Source organism: Trichosurus vulpecula, chromosome 3, assembly GCF_011100635.1.
Source record: "Trichosurus vulpecula isolate mTriVul1 chromosome 3, mTriVul1.pri, whole genome shotgun sequence".
In the NCBI taxonomy this organism is placed as follows: domain Eukaryota; kingdom Metazoa; phylum Chordata; class Mammalia; order Diprotodontia; family Phalangeridae; genus Trichosurus; species Trichosurus vulpecula.
Window position 1 is genome coordinate 115,346,409 of NC_050575.1, and position 16,140 is coordinate 115,362,548.

The 16,140-nt window shown below is 40.7% G+C and overlaps 1 protein-coding gene across 1 annotated transcript in view; it reads right to left on the bottom strand.

Moving 5' to 3' along the window:
- Positions 1-620: 620 nt before the first annotated feature.
- LOC118844984 (signal-regulatory protein beta-1-like) overlaps positions 621-16,140 on the bottom strand; it is a 42,697-nt gene continuing 27,177 nt past the window's right edge. The window contains exons 4-7 of the mRNA XM_036753004.1: positions 11,353-11,667; positions 4,893-5,213; positions 1,861-1,968; positions 621-1,488 (exon numbers count right to left, since the gene is read on the bottom strand). Coding sequence (XP_036608899.1) covers positions 1,439-1,488; positions 1,861-1,968; positions 4,893-5,213; positions 11,353-11,667 — 794 coding nt within the window. The 3' untranslated portion in view covers positions 621-1,438. The remainder of the gene's footprint in view (positions 1,489-1,860; positions 1,969-4,892; positions 5,214-11,352; positions 11,668-16,140) is intronic.

A 16,140-nucleotide genomic window follows, 5' to 3' on the forward strand; every position in this document is an offset into this window, starting at 1 on the left:
TAATTATTAGGGTCAAGATAAATGTACTTGCCAACATGAAAATAAATACACAACATGAAACAAATAATATTCACTGAAAATATCATTTGAAATAAAAGAAAAATAATAGATTGAAAAATGTTTCATGGCAGATATGAAAGATAAAAACTTGACATAGGGAATTAACACACAGATATGTGCATGTTTGAGTGTGTGTATGTGTGTGTGTGTGCCATTCTCCAACAGAAAAGTGGCCAAAGAATATGAACAATTATTAAAAGAACAACAAATATTTTAAAATATTAACAAATGGGGAAAATTGCTCCAACTCACTAATAATAAAAGAAATGAAAATTAAAACAAATGTGAGGTTTCACTGATGCTCAACAAATTGGGAAAGATGACAAAAGATGGCAATAATTGATTGGAGAAGGCATGCATTGCTGGTGGAACTTCCTATTGGGCGAACCATTCTGGAAAACAATTTGGAATGATCTTAAGAAAGTGACTAAAATGTACACACCCTTTGAACCAGATACTCCACTGCTAGGCATATATCCCAAGGGATTTAAGACCAAAATATTTATTAAAAACATTTTTTTTGTAGACATGAAGAACTGAAAATAAAATAATGCCCAAATAAATTGTTGTACATAAATGTAATGGTATTTCTGCAATGTGAAAAACAAAGGATGTGAACTATACAGTGAAGGATGGAAAGACTTACAGAATTAATCAGATATACATAATGACTACACCAATATAAATGGAGTATGCAATAACAATGGACTGCAAATGAATGCTGTATAACAATGCTCGAACTTGGCCTTGAAGAGATGATATGAGAAAGTACCTCCCTCCATTCTTTGCAGAGGTCGGGGCACTGTGGGTATGGCATGAAGCACTACAAATATTGTCAGCTTTGGTTTATGCATTGGCTAGCTCTGCTGAACTAGGATTTCCCCCTCTTTTTTCTTCTTTGTTGTAAAAGATGGCTATTTTGGTAGGTGGGAAGAGAGAGATCATATTGGGAAATAAAACTGATGTAAGACTGAAAGATAAGGAGCAATGGCCATTCTGAGAAACCCATAGGTATCTATGCAAAACGGCTACGTGGGTTCTGCAATTGGATAGTTCTCTCTTTTGCTGATGGGAAAGAAACAGTGGTAGAAGCTTAAAAAATCAGGGTTTAGTGGTCTCTTCCCTTCTGCCCTGGAGTGTGGATCAACACTAGGAGGCCAAGCCTAGCCTGATGTCTGTCACACTCTTCCTCAGGCACAGCTTTTGGATCAGAGGCTCCCGGAGGAGAACTTGGGGTCAGCTGTCCTTTCCAAAGAGGAGACAGTGCCTCAGAACTGCAGGATACTTTTCAGGGGAGGGTGTAGAGTAGGGAACACTTTATTTTTTGGGTTTCCAATCCTAGATCAGCACTTTGGATGAAGGCAAGAGGAAGCTGAAGCTAAGGAGCTGGAGCTGAGGAATGTGGGACAGAGAGGACAGCCTCTGAAACTGTAGGAGAAAATAGAGAATAGAATTAAAACAGATTCTCCATTAATACTCTGACCTCCCCTCTCCCTGTCCCATGCATTCTGCATCTCTGCCCCAATCTACCCTTTCCCTCTCCCATCTCTTGGCTAAAATGCTTCTGTTGAGAGCCAGGAGCCACTGTGAGGATCCCAGGAGACTGTTGGTAAATCCAGGAGACCTTGGGCAAAATATGGCTTAATGGAGTCCCCTCCAGCCACTGCTTTGAGACTGACACGCCTGAACCACAATGGTGAGGCATAGTTTGCTGCTTCTTTGGAGTGGTGGTGACAAAGTTCTGGGTCCTTCATCCGTCAGTTCCCAGTTGATAAATTGCAGGCTAAAACCCCATCTTACCTTTTATTTTTTGCTTTCTGAGGGCATAGAGCCAGGATATGCTGAACAACAGTAGCACTTTCAGTCCCAGGAGGAAAATTACAAAGAGTTGGCCAGAAACTCCTTGCCCTGAAGGTTAAAGTGACAAAAGGAACTATCACATAGAGGTGGGTGGTGGGTAGAGCACGTGAGCAACTGACGGCAGATAGTTTTTAGATATCTACTTTCCTACTTCGAGACCACTTGTGTCTAGTCCAATTCCTGGACTCTCAGACAATCGGCTTTCCTGGGAGCCTCCTAGAGTTATCCTTAGGTCAACAATCAAAAATTGATAAATCAATAAACATTTATTAAGCACTTACTACGGTCCATGTACTGTGCTAAGTGCTAAGGTCCAGGGCTTGGGCAGGTATTGCAGAGAATGATTGCGCATTACTTATGTGACCCTACTGGGTCCTTGGAAAGAGATGAGGGTGACAGTTTTTAATGTTGTTCAAATCCAGAGATCGAACAAAGATCCCAGCTTTGTTACTTACTACCAGGACTACTTTGAGAAGGTCACTTATGCTCCTTTGGCCTCACTTTCTTCATCTGCGTAGCATCTGGGAGCACCTTCCAGTTCACGTAGATCCTCTCAGGACAAGCTACCTGATGAGCCTTAATATATTTACTTTTACTAGGCAGAGACCACAATTAATCAAATGTAAAAAAGGCATTTAATGAAATAGTGAAGTGCAGGGTCACATAAGTAATGGTGTAAGGACAGTCTTTCCTTGTAATATTTGCCCAAGCCCTGGACCTTAGCACTTATCCCTTCTATCATTTGCCATTTTCCTTTTCTGTCATGTTGGCCAATCTGATAGGTGTGAGATGGTCCCTCTGAGTTGTTTCAATTTGTATTTATCTAATCAATACTGACTTAGAGTGTTTTTTATGTGATTATTGATAGCTTTGATTTCTTCTTCTGAAAATTGCCTTTTTATATCCTTCGACCATTTATAAACTGAGCAATAGCCTGTATTTTTCTAAATTGGACTCAGTTCCTTATATATTTGAGAAATGAAGCCTTTACCAGAAAAATTTGCTAAAAATCCCCACTCCTTCAGTTTCCTGTTTTCTTTCTAATTTTGGCTGCATTTGTTTTGTTTGTGTAAAACCCATTTAATTTCATGTAATCAAAATTATCCCTTTTATCTACTATGATCCTCTCTATCTCTTGTTTGGTCATAAATTTGTCTCTTGTCCACAGATTTGACAGGTTGTTTTTTGCCTTGTTTCCCTAGTTTGCTTATAATATCATCCCTTATGTCTAAATTGTGCACCAATTTGACCTTATCTTGGTATATGGTGTGAATACTCATCTATAGCTAGTCCAGGCTCTTTCCAGTCTTTTTTTCTAGCAGTTTTTGTCTAATGGTGAGTTCTTGCCCCAGAATCTTGGATCTTTGGGTTTATAAAACACTAGAGTATTATGGTTATTTCTGTATATTGTGTATATTGTATACCTAATCTATTCTACCAATCAACCACTCTGTTTCTTAGTCAGTACCACATTGTTTGATGATTACTGCCTTATAATACAGTTTGAGATCTGGTACAGCTAGGTCACCTTCCTTCTCATTTTTTTTTCCCATTAATTCCTTTGATATTCTTTATCTTTTGTTCTTCCAGATAAATTTTATTATTTTTTCCAGCTCTATAAAATAATTGTTTAGTAGTTTGATTGGTATGTCACTAAATAAATAAATTAATTTAGGTAGAATTGTCATTTTTATTTTTTATTTTTTTGTTTGTTTTTGATTTTTTTTTGGAGGGGGAGGGCAGGGCAATTGGGGTTAAGTGATTTGCCCAAGGTCACACAGCTAGTAAGTGTGTCAAGTATCTGAGGGCTGGATTTGAACTCAGGTCCTCCTGACTCCAGAGTCGGTGCTCTACTCACTGTGCCACCCAGCTGCCCCAAGAATTGTCATTTTTATTACATTGGCTCAGCTTACCCACCAGAAAAATATTTTTTCAATCGTTCAGATACTTATATTTGTGTGCAAAATGTTTCGTAATTGTGTTCATTTTGTATACGGTTCTTAAAACCTATGCAGAGAGGATGATATTATGAAGCTGTGATGTTATGCTCTTTCAAAGACATAGTGTAATAATAGCTAACATTTATATAGTGTATTTATATAGCCTATGTGCCAGGCACTGTGCTAGTCACTTTAGGAATATTCTCATTTGATCCTCACAACAACCCAGGGATGTAGATGCTAACATTATCTTCACTTTACAGATGAGGAAACAGAGGCAAACAGAGGTTAAGTGACTTGCCCAGGGTAACACAGCTAGTAAATATCTGAGACTGGATTTTTTCTCAAGTTTTAATGACTCCAGACCCAGCACTCCATCTGTTGCACCACCTAGCTACTTTGTATTACCATACAAAAACACATGACATGTTGATTCAATTCTCTGTAATGAGTTAAGTATTAAAACTGCAATAAAAACAATTATGGTGGATCTTTGACAATGACATTAGTGAATTCTGTATCCTATCCCAAAAAGGAAGGAAAGAAAGAAGCATTTTAAGTGCCTACTATATGCCAGGCACTGTACTATATACTTTACAATATTATCTTATTTGATCTTTATAATAATCCTTCAAGCCACAGGTCCAGTGCTCTATCTACTGTACTTTCTAGCTGACATCTTGGAATAGTGGAATGGACCCTGGATGAGGGATCAAAGACCCAGATCTTAGTCCAGGCTCTGTTACTTACTAGCTGTATAACCCTGAGCAAGTCACTTCTTAGCCACTGCCCTGCCACAGGGCAGGGTGGTCATGAAGGGCCACATCAAACAACAGGTCTGAATGAGCTCTGTAAATTAAAAAGCCCTTGTACCCATGTGAAAGATGATACTAATAAGAATTTCATCACTATCCCTGTTCAGGTTAGCCATATTGGGTCTGAATGGACCCATAGAGTTGAACCTACTCTGATTCTTTCCAACTTGAGCAGCAGAAAGCTAGAATCTCCTTATGAAAGCAAAGATGAACTCACTTGTTTCTTTTTTATCCATAGTCCCAAAAAGGGATGGGGCTGCAAGTATTATACTGGAATTGATTGGAGGCTGGAAATCATGTGACACTTGACAAGTGATCTCCTGGGCTTCCTTTTGACCAGACACCAGGAGCGAGGTGCTGAGGCTATAAGTGCCATCTTTGTTCTCTGTGGGTTCAGATGTCTTCTCTTTTACAATCTCAGTGCCATTCTCTATCCAGGTGACACTCACAGTTTTGGGGTAGAACTTCATCATATGACAGGTGATATTGCTGTACTTCATGGCAAATAGTTGAGAAGAAATGTTCACTTTAGGTGGAACTAGAAGAAAAGGCAAAGCCCTTGGGTTAACCAAGTGAGGACATGTCTGTCTCTGGTCCTTTGGTCATCACAGAGCCATAGGGATGGGAGCAGGAACAAACAAGGACCAGGTCTCTGCCCCAGTTGTAGGTGTCCTTGGACCTAACTGCAGAATCCCTAACATCAGGGGCAATAGATTTTCCCATTAGACTCTAAGCTCCTTGAGGGCAGGGACTGTTTTTTTTCTTTCTGTATCCCTAACACCTGAGCAGAGTGTCCTGTGCATCATTTGTTGCAGATGTTTGTTGACCTGAATTGGCTGAAAACCACTAAGAATGGCATTTATCCCTCTCCCTCAATTGCCCATTTCCTTCCCAAAGCTCAAACTTTGTTCAGTTGGGCTGCTTTCACTGAGTGTATGGATAGTAACATGTTCCTCACAATGGGATCCAAGGACTGGATTTTTAGGGACATGGCACACTAAGTTTCCTGTCCCAGCTCCTGTGGTCTGCTTTCCCCAACACCAGCATAGAATATATAGATTTGTAGCTAAGGGGAATTTCTTCTTTAGGGATGAAGAGAGAAGGAAAGAACTCCTTTTCCTAGGATCATACCAGGTTGTTTAGGACTTAAGGAAAACAGACACAGCTCATGTTCATAGGAAGCTGATCTAGTTAGGATGTGATATCAAAGCCAATGGCACAGGGAGAACATGTACCAGTTTGTGCCTCTCTCTTCTTGTCTTCAGGATATTCCATAGCATGTGTGAGGTCCAACCAGGAGTTGGTCATCTCTGTTAAGGCTGCAGACTGACCTGAATGGTTCTTAAACATAGGGGGTTACACTGTGTTTTACGCTCAGGAAGGGAACCCTTTGTACGTGCATCATCTGAGGGCAAGCAAATCCCAGGGACACTTGAAGTCACCAATCATGGAAAAGTTAGATGAGGAAGCAGGTGCTTAGCCCTTAGACTAATAGGTGTCAGTCACTATGATTATTTCTGTCTACAGAGACTCGGCTTTTTTGGGGGAAGTCGTCAAGTATGACCAGGTAGTCCTTAGAGGCATTTGTAACTTGAGATCGGAGTCTAGTTTCTCATAGATGCCATACTCTCCTTTAATCAATCAGTTAACCAACAAGCTTTTATTAAGCACCTATTGTATGCCAGGTACTGCACTATATGCTTTGGCTATAAATACAAAAGTGAGACAGTCTTTGCTTTCTAGAAGTTTACTTTCTACAAGGGGTATACAACTAATTCACAGATAAGTAAATATGGCATGCCTACAAAATAAATGCAATGATGGAGGGCAGCACGGAGGTGGAGGATGGAATGTATGGAGAACAGCAAATAGCCCAGCATGGCTGGAGCAAAAAAAAAATGCAAGAGGAAGTTTAATAAGCAACCCACTGGGAAAGTTAGGCTGGAACCAGATTGGGAAGAACCTTAAAATGCTAATTAGGAGAGTTTCTATTTCAACCTGAAGGCAATCAGGAGCCATTGAAGTCTTTTGTGCAATGGGAGTAATATGGCTAGACCTGTGCTACAAAAATATCACTTCCATGGCTTTTTGGAGGATAGATTCGACAAGGGGAAAGAGTAGAGAGAGAGAAGCCAATTATATATAGAGAGAAGTGAAAGAGTAGAAAGAGAGAAGCCAAAGAGGTAAGAGGTAATGAGTTGGATTAGGGTGGTTATGGTATGAATAGAGAGAATAGTCAGTCAATAAACACTTATTAAGTGCCTATTGTATACTAGGCACTGAACTAAGCACTGGAAAAGAGAAGGGGATAAAGGTGAGAGATCTGGAACTGACAAGCCTCGTAATGGAGGACATATAGTCCTGCATACAGTAGGCAAGTGAAGGTAAGAGCCACAGATGACTCCTAAGCTGCTAATCTAGGTGCTTAGAAGAATGGTGGTTTCCTCAATAGGAAAAGAGAAGTTTGGAGGAGGTGTAGGACCAGGAAGAAAGATAATGAGTTCTGTTTTAGGCATGCTGAATTTGAGATGCCTAGGGGCCATTGAGGGAGAGATATTGAGTAGGCAATTGGAGATTCAGGACTAGAGCCTTGGAGAGGGATGAAGGTTGGATATGTAGGTTTTGGAGGCATTTACAGGGAGGTGATAGTTAAATTCACAGGAGTGGAGAAGAATACTAAGAGAGAGTGTAGGAATAGAAGAGGACAGCTCCAGGGTGCACCCATGCATAGATAAGTAGACAGGAATGAACTTGCAGAAGAGAACAGGAGGTTCAGTCTGATAGGTAGGAAAAGAGCCCGAAAAACTCAGGGAGAAGAATGCCTAGAAGGGTGTGGTTGACAGTTCATATACTGCAGAGAGGTCAAAAAAGGTTGAGGGCTGAGAAAAGGCCATCAGATCTAGCTATAAAGAGATCACTGGTGACCTTGGAGAGAGTGATTTCAAAGAGGTGGTGAGGTTGGAGCAGGGGAAGAGTGATATAAGTGACTGAGAAGAGCTAATAATTAGAATTGCACTACGGAGAGGTAAGAGAGAAATTGAAAGCGGGGAGACAGCATTTTTTTTCCTGGGTTTGGCTATGAAAGAGTACAGAGACCATGAAAGGAAGAAGAGATATGTGATAATAGCTTGAGGGGATGATAAGGTCAAATGAAGTTTATTTTTTTTTTTAATTAAAGAAGGGAAGAGATTTGAGCATGTTTGAAGACAGGAGGGAAGGAGTTAGTGGGGAAGAAGAGGTTGAAAATTCAGGAGGGAGAGAGAATGTGATCAAAGGAACAAGCTCCTGAAGGACACAGTAGGGAATGGGATGAAGGGTACAAGAAGAAAGTTTACTGGTGGGCAAGGAGAATAGCCAGCTTGTCCTGCAAAAGCGGAACAGAGCTAAGGTGATCTGAAGTATGGAATTGGGGATGAGTAGAAGTGCAAGATGGATAGCTTCAATTTTTTTTTCAGTGAAGTATGAAAGAAGGACCTCTGCTGAGTGGGAACAGGGAGGTCATACCATAGTACAGGTGGGCTGAAGGAGAAGAGGGAGAGTCCAGTGGAGTTGATTAGCGAACAGGAAAAGAATTTCTAAGCAGCAGCAAGTGCCAAGTGGCGATTGGGTAACACTCAATGTCCCAAACAGCACAGTTGTGTGATATCTTCTGGTGGTGCTTGTAGCGTAGAGGCAGTAGTAGAGAAGGTAGAGAGTGTGAGAGAAATACAGAGCTGGGGTCTGGAAAAGGCTGAGCAATGACAAGAGAGTGGGTCAGAGGCTTCAAGGATTAACAGCAGTGTAAGGTTAGCTAAAGGTATTTTGGAGGGGGAAAACTCAAGACCAGAGTAGGGGTGATGGCCTAGGAAAGCAGGGAGGGGTCAGTGTAAGCCAGGGACACAGAGAACCTGAACACATCATACAATATTAAGAGCTAGTATTTATGTTATTTTAACATTTGCAAATCACTTATTACAAATATTATCTCATTTGATTCTCATGACCCTGGGAGGTAGATACCATTATTATCCCCAGTTACAGAGGAGGAAACTGAGGCAGACAGAGGCTAAGTGACTTGTCCAGGGTCACTCAGTTTGTAGTGTCTGAGGTCACTCAGGTCTTCCTGACTCTAGGTCCAGCATTCTATCTACTGCATCATCCAGATGCTTCTGGGCAGTATATAATATAAATATTTTTATGCCCCTTGCCTAATTTATTTTTTACCCCTTTTGGAAGGACCTCTGTACAACACAAAACATGCCTCAAGCAAAGGTAGGAACCCCCTCCACATTTCTCACCCCAGTCTCCTTTGTCTGAGTGTTTGGCCAGACCCAGCTTCCTTACAGGGATCTTAGGGTCAATTGACTTTGTTAAAATAGAGCTCATCCTCTGAATCCATAAGATCTTTAATGTTAATCTTTATAAATCAGTGAGGAAGACAATGATGCCAATTGTCTTGATTGATACACTTATTTCCATTGGAAACCCTGTGTATCCAATGGAATCTGAGGTCCCTCAATCCTATCCCAATGCTAAAACTACCCTTTCCTCACCCCTTGAGGCTCATGATTCTAATCTTCTCTTAATACTATAACTATTTGTGTGGGCATGAGGCACATAGGTGGTGCAGTATTAAGAGTACCGGGCCTCATCATATCTGGCCAGATAATTACTAACTGTGTGACCCTGGGCAAGTCTGTTTGTCTCATATTCCCCAATTCTAAAATAGAAATGATTATAATACCTACTTCACAGGCTTGTTGTGAGGATTAAATGAGATACTATTTGTAAAATGCTTAGCACAATTTTTCACGAATAGTAGGAGCTTTATAAATGCCTTCCCTTCTTTCCCCTTATTCTCACCAGCCACCGTGATGCCAGGTAGATGAAACTCTTTCATGCCTAGTATTCCTGCCCTGTAGCCATTTCTTTGCCAGCCCTCATGCAAACTATCAGGCATAGCCTCTACCCCAACCACCTCTTCTTTCTAGCTCAATCAATAAATCCATAAATATTTATTAATCACCTACTATGTGCCAGGCACTGTGCTAAATTTTTGGGATACAAAAAAATAGTCCTTGCTCTCAGGGAACTTACCATCTAATAGGGGCAACAATAAGTGGACAGATATGTAGAAAGCAAGCTATATAGAAAATAAATAGGAAATAATTAGCAGAGGGAGGGCACTAGAATTAAGAGGGACGGCTTCCTGTAGGAGGTGGGATTTTAGCTGGCACTTAAAGAAAGCCAGGGAGATCACTAGTCAGAGCAGAAGAGGGAAAGCATTTCAGGCATAAAGGGCAGCTAGCTCTGGCATCTTAAGCAATTGAACTTGGTGCCCTATGGCTCCAATGTATGTTTCAAGCTGAATTATCCCTCTCGTTCTGGCTGTGCCTCCCCCATGTGTATTGTCTCCCCATTGGAACATAACCTTCTTAGAGGGCAGGGCCTATTTTTGCTTTTGTATTTGTGGGCCACTTCTTCCTCCTCAGCTTGTCATATATACTTGGGACCTAGTAAGCACTCGATAAATGAGTTTTCTCTCATTATTCTAATCCACCAATAACAATGGTTCATATTTCTCTAGAGCTTTATATATACATACATGTAATGTATAAACTTTTTCATGATCACTTTGGGAGATTGCTGTTGCTGTTCAGTCACTTTAGCTGTGTCTGACTCTCTGTGACCCCATTTTGGGATTTTCTTGGTAAAGATACTACAAACTAAAGTTTGCCATTTCCTTCTCCAGCTCATTTTACCTATGAGGAAACAGAGGCAAACAGGGTTAAGTGACTTTCCCAGGGTACAGCTAGTAAGTGATTTGAATTCATGAAGATGAGTCTTCCTGACTCTAAGCCCACATTGTGCCACTTAGCTGACCCCTTTGGGAGACAGGTAAGACAAATATTATTATGCCCTATTTTGCAGATGTGAAAATAGTGTCAGAAAGGTTAAATGTCCTGCCCAGTGTCAAATAGTTGGCAAATGGCAGGCCTTGATCCAAGTCTTCTGACTGCTTCTTCACTATGCCATACTCCCCTTCTTTTTTATGCTCCTCTATCCTGGCATTCTGAGGACAGAAGCCTTGGTGGTGGATGTCTCACTCTGGTGCTGCCAAGAACCCCAGTATCAGCTGCTGAATTGGGAAGCAATTTCAGGGTATCATGGTAGATTACTAGTTCTGGGATCAGAAGACCTGGGTTTGAGCTCCACCACCCAAACTTACAAGGTGAGTGACCCCATGGAAGTCAATTTCAATGTTTAAATTTGGCGTTTCCTCCCGTGTCAGATGGGGATAATTAATACTTGCACTTAGACAATCAGAGGAAAGCCCTATGAGCTCTCAGTGGGTTAGGGGCTGCCATTATCTCTAGTGTTTAAAGGATGGTCTTAAGAGGCAGGATCAGGAATGCTGTGAACAAGGGTTGAGGCTCTATGGGAAGCCAGTTCCCAGTACCAAATCTCAGAAATTGATAGATAAGGGTCCATCTTCTCGGGTAACCCTTTCAAGCCAGTCAGTGAATGAGCAGCTATTAAAGGCCTACTCTATACCAGACACCGTGCTAAGAATTAGGGATACAAAGAAAGTTCTCAAGGAGTTTGTGGTCTAATGAGTGTCAGGCCTATGCCCCAGAACCAGTTAGGGAACATAGGGTAGGAAGTAGGGAATGTGCCTGGTTCCAGGGTTCACTTACCTCGGATAACATCTGACAAATTCTTTAAACCTCGAAGAGGAGAGGATAATGTGCTGTGATGTACCTCACAGATAACCTCAGAGTGGACATCGCCAGCTCCTAGATCCACCTGCACAGTGCTGGTGATGCTGTAGGAGACACTATCTTCCTCAGGGAAAATCTTGGTCCAGGAGGTAGAGATCTCATTCCCATTTTTAAACCATTTCAGGGTGATGGCTTTGGGAGAGAAGCCTGCTGAGTTACAGGAGAAATTCTCTACGCGCTCAATGTTTACTCTCTCCTGGGGGCCAGACACCACAGGCACAGAAGGTTTGGCTGGACACAGAAACAATTAATAAACACAATGAAATAAAAGTCCTAAATAAACAGTTAACAAAAATACTAAGTAAATACAAAAGAGTGTTACCAATGCCCAGGCTCTTAGTTGCTTCTTTAAATTACTGCTACCTGGCTCTATCTTAATACTCTACCCATTTCAGAAAAAAAAGGATTGTAAAAACTATAAATATGGGGAAGCTAGGTGGCACAGTGAATAGAGCACCAGCCCTGGAGTCAGGTGGATCTGAATTCAAATCCAACTTCAGACACTTACTAGCTGTGTGACCCTGGGCAAGTCACTTAACCCTGTTTGCCTCTAACCCCCCCCAAAACAAAACAAACCTATAAATACAGTAGCAAATGATAAGAATGTGAGGCTATCAATGCCATAAATTTCCCTTATATAAAGTACTTCTTTATTGAGAGTGTCAGAGGAAGGAAAATATCCTTAGGTCTCCTCAATCCTAAGAAGGAGCTTCTAAAACCTAAACACTGTGAAAAGAACATACCTTTGGAGTCAGAAGATGTGGGTTCAAATTTGCTGTCAGGAGTTTGCTGCTCATATGACTTTGTGCAAGTTGCTCAACCCCTCCCTACCCCTGGGCCTCAGTTTCCTCACCTATAAAAAGCTTCTAAGATCTCCTCCAGATCTAGACCCACAATTTTGTGATCTCATGTCTCTCCACTCACCAAACTTCTTGGAAAAGCTGTCTATATCCATATATACCACTGCTCTATACTACCTATGCCCCAAAGAGACCAAAGAAAGAGGGGAAAGGATCCCAAATATTTATTACAGTTCTTTTTTGGGGGTCAAAGAACTGGAGAATAAGAGGGTATACCTCAATGGGGAAGTGAATGAACAAATTATAGCATATGATAGAATGTTATTGTGCTGTGAGAAATGATGAAGGGTCAGTCGGGGAATGGCTGAATAAGTTGTGGTACATGATTGTGATGGAATACTATTGTGCTGTAAAAAATGATGAGAAGGATGGTTTCAGAAAGACCTGGGAAGACTTATATGAACTCATGCAAAGTTAAGTGAGCAGAACCAGGAGAACTTTGTATCATAATGATGACCAACTGTGAAAGACTTAGCTACTCTGATAAACACAATGATCCAAGACAATTCCAAAGGACCCATGGTGAAAAATGCTATCCGTTTCCAGAGAAAGAACTGATGATCTCTGAATGCATGTTGAGAAAAATTTTAATTTTAAAAAGTAAATGTCAAAATTTTTTATATATAATTAAGAATTTTTAATAAAAAATAAAATATTTTAAAAAGAAATGATGAAGGGGATGGGAAAGGGGAAAGGAATAAGCATTTATATAGCACTTATGTGCCAGGTACTATGCTAAACACTTTTTCTAAATATTGTCTCATTTGATGTTTCACAACAATCCTTTGAGGTAAGTGCTAATATTATCCTCATTTTATAGATGAGGAAACTGAGGCAAATAGAGATTAAGTGACTTGTCCAGGATCACACAGCTAGTAAGTATATGAAGCTGGATGATTTTTACAGAAACCTGGTATAACAACAATCTGCTAGCAGCTGTTGCAGGGGGTGTAAGACCCACCAATGACCAGCACACAGAAAGCTGCCAACACAGGTTCTTTGATCTGCTTTTCTAAGGAAAGTAACTTTAAGGGGTTAACAATCTCAGTTTAATCAAACATACATATATTATTCACTTAGTTCAGGGCAAAAAGATCAGCCCCCTGAACTTCAGAGCAAATATAAACAAACGTTATAAACAGACCAAATACAAATCAACATCTGGGTTAGCAAAGCTGGGGAGCAGTTGCAGCTTGCCCAGAGTCTCAACATTCCTTCCATGAATGAGCCCCAAAAATCAAATGCCAAGCTCCCCTCAGTTACATCCTGTTCAGAGCCCTAAGGGCTCTGACTTTACCCAGGCTGGGTGTGTGAAAGTTCCCCATCTCTAGTATCACATCACATGCACTTCAATGATTCTCGATTGTCTTAATGCTGAGAAACACTCCAAGGCAAAATCCTACTTTATCTGCCCCATTCACACAAAGGGGATATTTGGTAGTCTTAGTATCCCAAAAGGGAAGAACTGGGAAAAATCAGATTGCCTTAACACCTGGGAAGATGTATTTGAAATGATTCAGAGCGAAGGGAACAGAACTAGGAGAATGATTTTCAAAATAACAACATTGGAAGGACAAATAATTCTGAAACTCTTAAGAAATCTGAAAAATTCAATGACCAACTAAAATTCTAGAGGACCAATGGGCTACCCATCTCCTGACAGAGAGCCAATGAACTCAAGATGCAGAATGAGATATATATTTTTGGACAATGTCATTACGGAAATTTCTGTGGAATGTTTTTGCTTGATGATGCATATTTATTGCAAGTGTTTCCCCCTCCTCCCCCCTGGCATTGGGAATTTGGAGGTGAAGGGTAGAGGAAGAATGCTTGTTAATTGAAAAAAAGTAAAATAAAATAAAAATCACAGAAAAGAAAAAAGTCTGTCTGTATTTGGTACTTATGTTTCCTGGTCACCCGTGATGCTCTAAACCTATAGGATCTCGGGTTTTGAAGGAACCTCTAAGATGATTTATGCCAAACTTACACCTGAGCAAGAATCTCCCCTACAACTTCTTCACAAGTGATTGTTCAGGTACTCCTGATAATCTTTCGTGATGGGGAACTCATGACCTCCTAAGGCAGTGCAGGCCTCTTTTAGACATCTCTGATTAGGATGTTTTACTTATAATGAGTTGAAATATGCTTCTGCAATTTCCATGCATTATTCTCAATTATATTTTCTGAGGTGAGAGAACAAGTCTTATCCCTCTTTCTCAAGTAACTCTTCAAGTAGGTAGAGTCAAGATGATAGGGTAGAGGCAGCAGCCCAGCCAAACTCTCCCAAAATTCCCCTCTAAACAACTTTAAAATAACTTTTCAAATCAAATTTTAGAGCAGCAGAGACAACAAAAGGTCATAGTGAGACATTTTCCCAGCCAAAGGTAAGTTAGGAGGTCAGTGGAGAGGTCTGTAAGACTGGAATGGGGTGGGGGCAGCTCAGAGTGTAGGGCTTGGAGGCAGCCCTGACAATGGCGACAGTGGCAACAGCAGCATTGGCAGCAGCTTCAAGAGCTCTCAGCCCAGAGATAGTAAGGGGGTCAGACAACTGGTCAAAAAGGGGTTATAGGGGACCCTTTGCTGACACTGATTGGCAACTCTGTTGCCGATATGCAGTTATGGGTCATAGTTGTAGGGTAAAGAAAAGCACTTGTGACTGGTCACAAGGGAACAGGGGCCTGAGTCGAAGTTCCAGGAGAAAAGGAACACTAGTGCTTGTGGCTGCAGGAGAGCAGGGGACCTGGTCACAGTACCTGGGCCAGGAGAAACATGAATACTTGCAGCTATGGAGGAGCATTGGCACTTCCTGGGTAAAGATCAGAGTGCAGACCAAAAGAGCAGTGACTATACTTCTCCTTGGATCATAACACATTGGAAGTAATGAAAACTTGCCGAACCCCAGAACTAGTTCTAAAAACAGCAATATGGAAAAAGCCTGAAGCTTGAGATGGTGCCTCCACACACACGAGTGAGTAGAACCCAACTTTAACATAAAGTTCAAAGTCAAGAAAAAGGTAGAAAAATGAGCAAACAGCAAAAAGAAGAACTTGACCATAAAAATCTACTACAGAGGCAGGGAAGACCAAGACATACATTCTGAAGAAGATAATAATGTGAAAACAGCTATCAAAAAGCCTCAAAGAAGATTCCTAATTGGACCTAAGCACAACAAGAATTCCTGGAAGACTTAAAGAAAGAGATAAGAGTGGTAGTGGAAAAATTAAGAAAGAAATGAGAGTGATGCAAGAACACTATGAAAAGAGAATCAACAGCTTGGTAAAAGAGGAACAAAAATACCGAAGAAAAGAACATCTTAAAAAATAGGCCAAATGGAAAAGAAGGTACAAGAAAATATTCCTTAAAAATTAGAATTGGGAAAGAGGAAGCAAATGACTCTATGAGACATCAAGAAACAATAAAACAAAGCCAAGAGAATAGAAGAAAATATAAAATATCTCATTGGAGAATAGATTGAGGAATTTAGAAAAGAGATCAAGAGATAATTTAAGAATTATTGGACTACCTGAAAGCCACGAACAAACAAAGAACCTAGAAATCACATTTTAAGAAATTATAAAGGAAAACTGCCTTGATATCTTAGACCCAGAGGGTAAAATAGAAATTGAAAGAATACACTAATCATCCCCTGAAAGAGATCTTAAAATGAAAATTCCCAGGAATATTGTAGCCAAATTCCAGAGCTCCCAGGTCAAAGAGAAAATACTTCAAGCAGCCAGAAAAAGACAGTTCAAATGTTGTGGACCAACACAAGATTTAGCAGCTTCCATGTTAAAGGAGTGGAGGGCTTTGAGTATGATACTCCAGAAGTCAAAGGAGCTAGGAT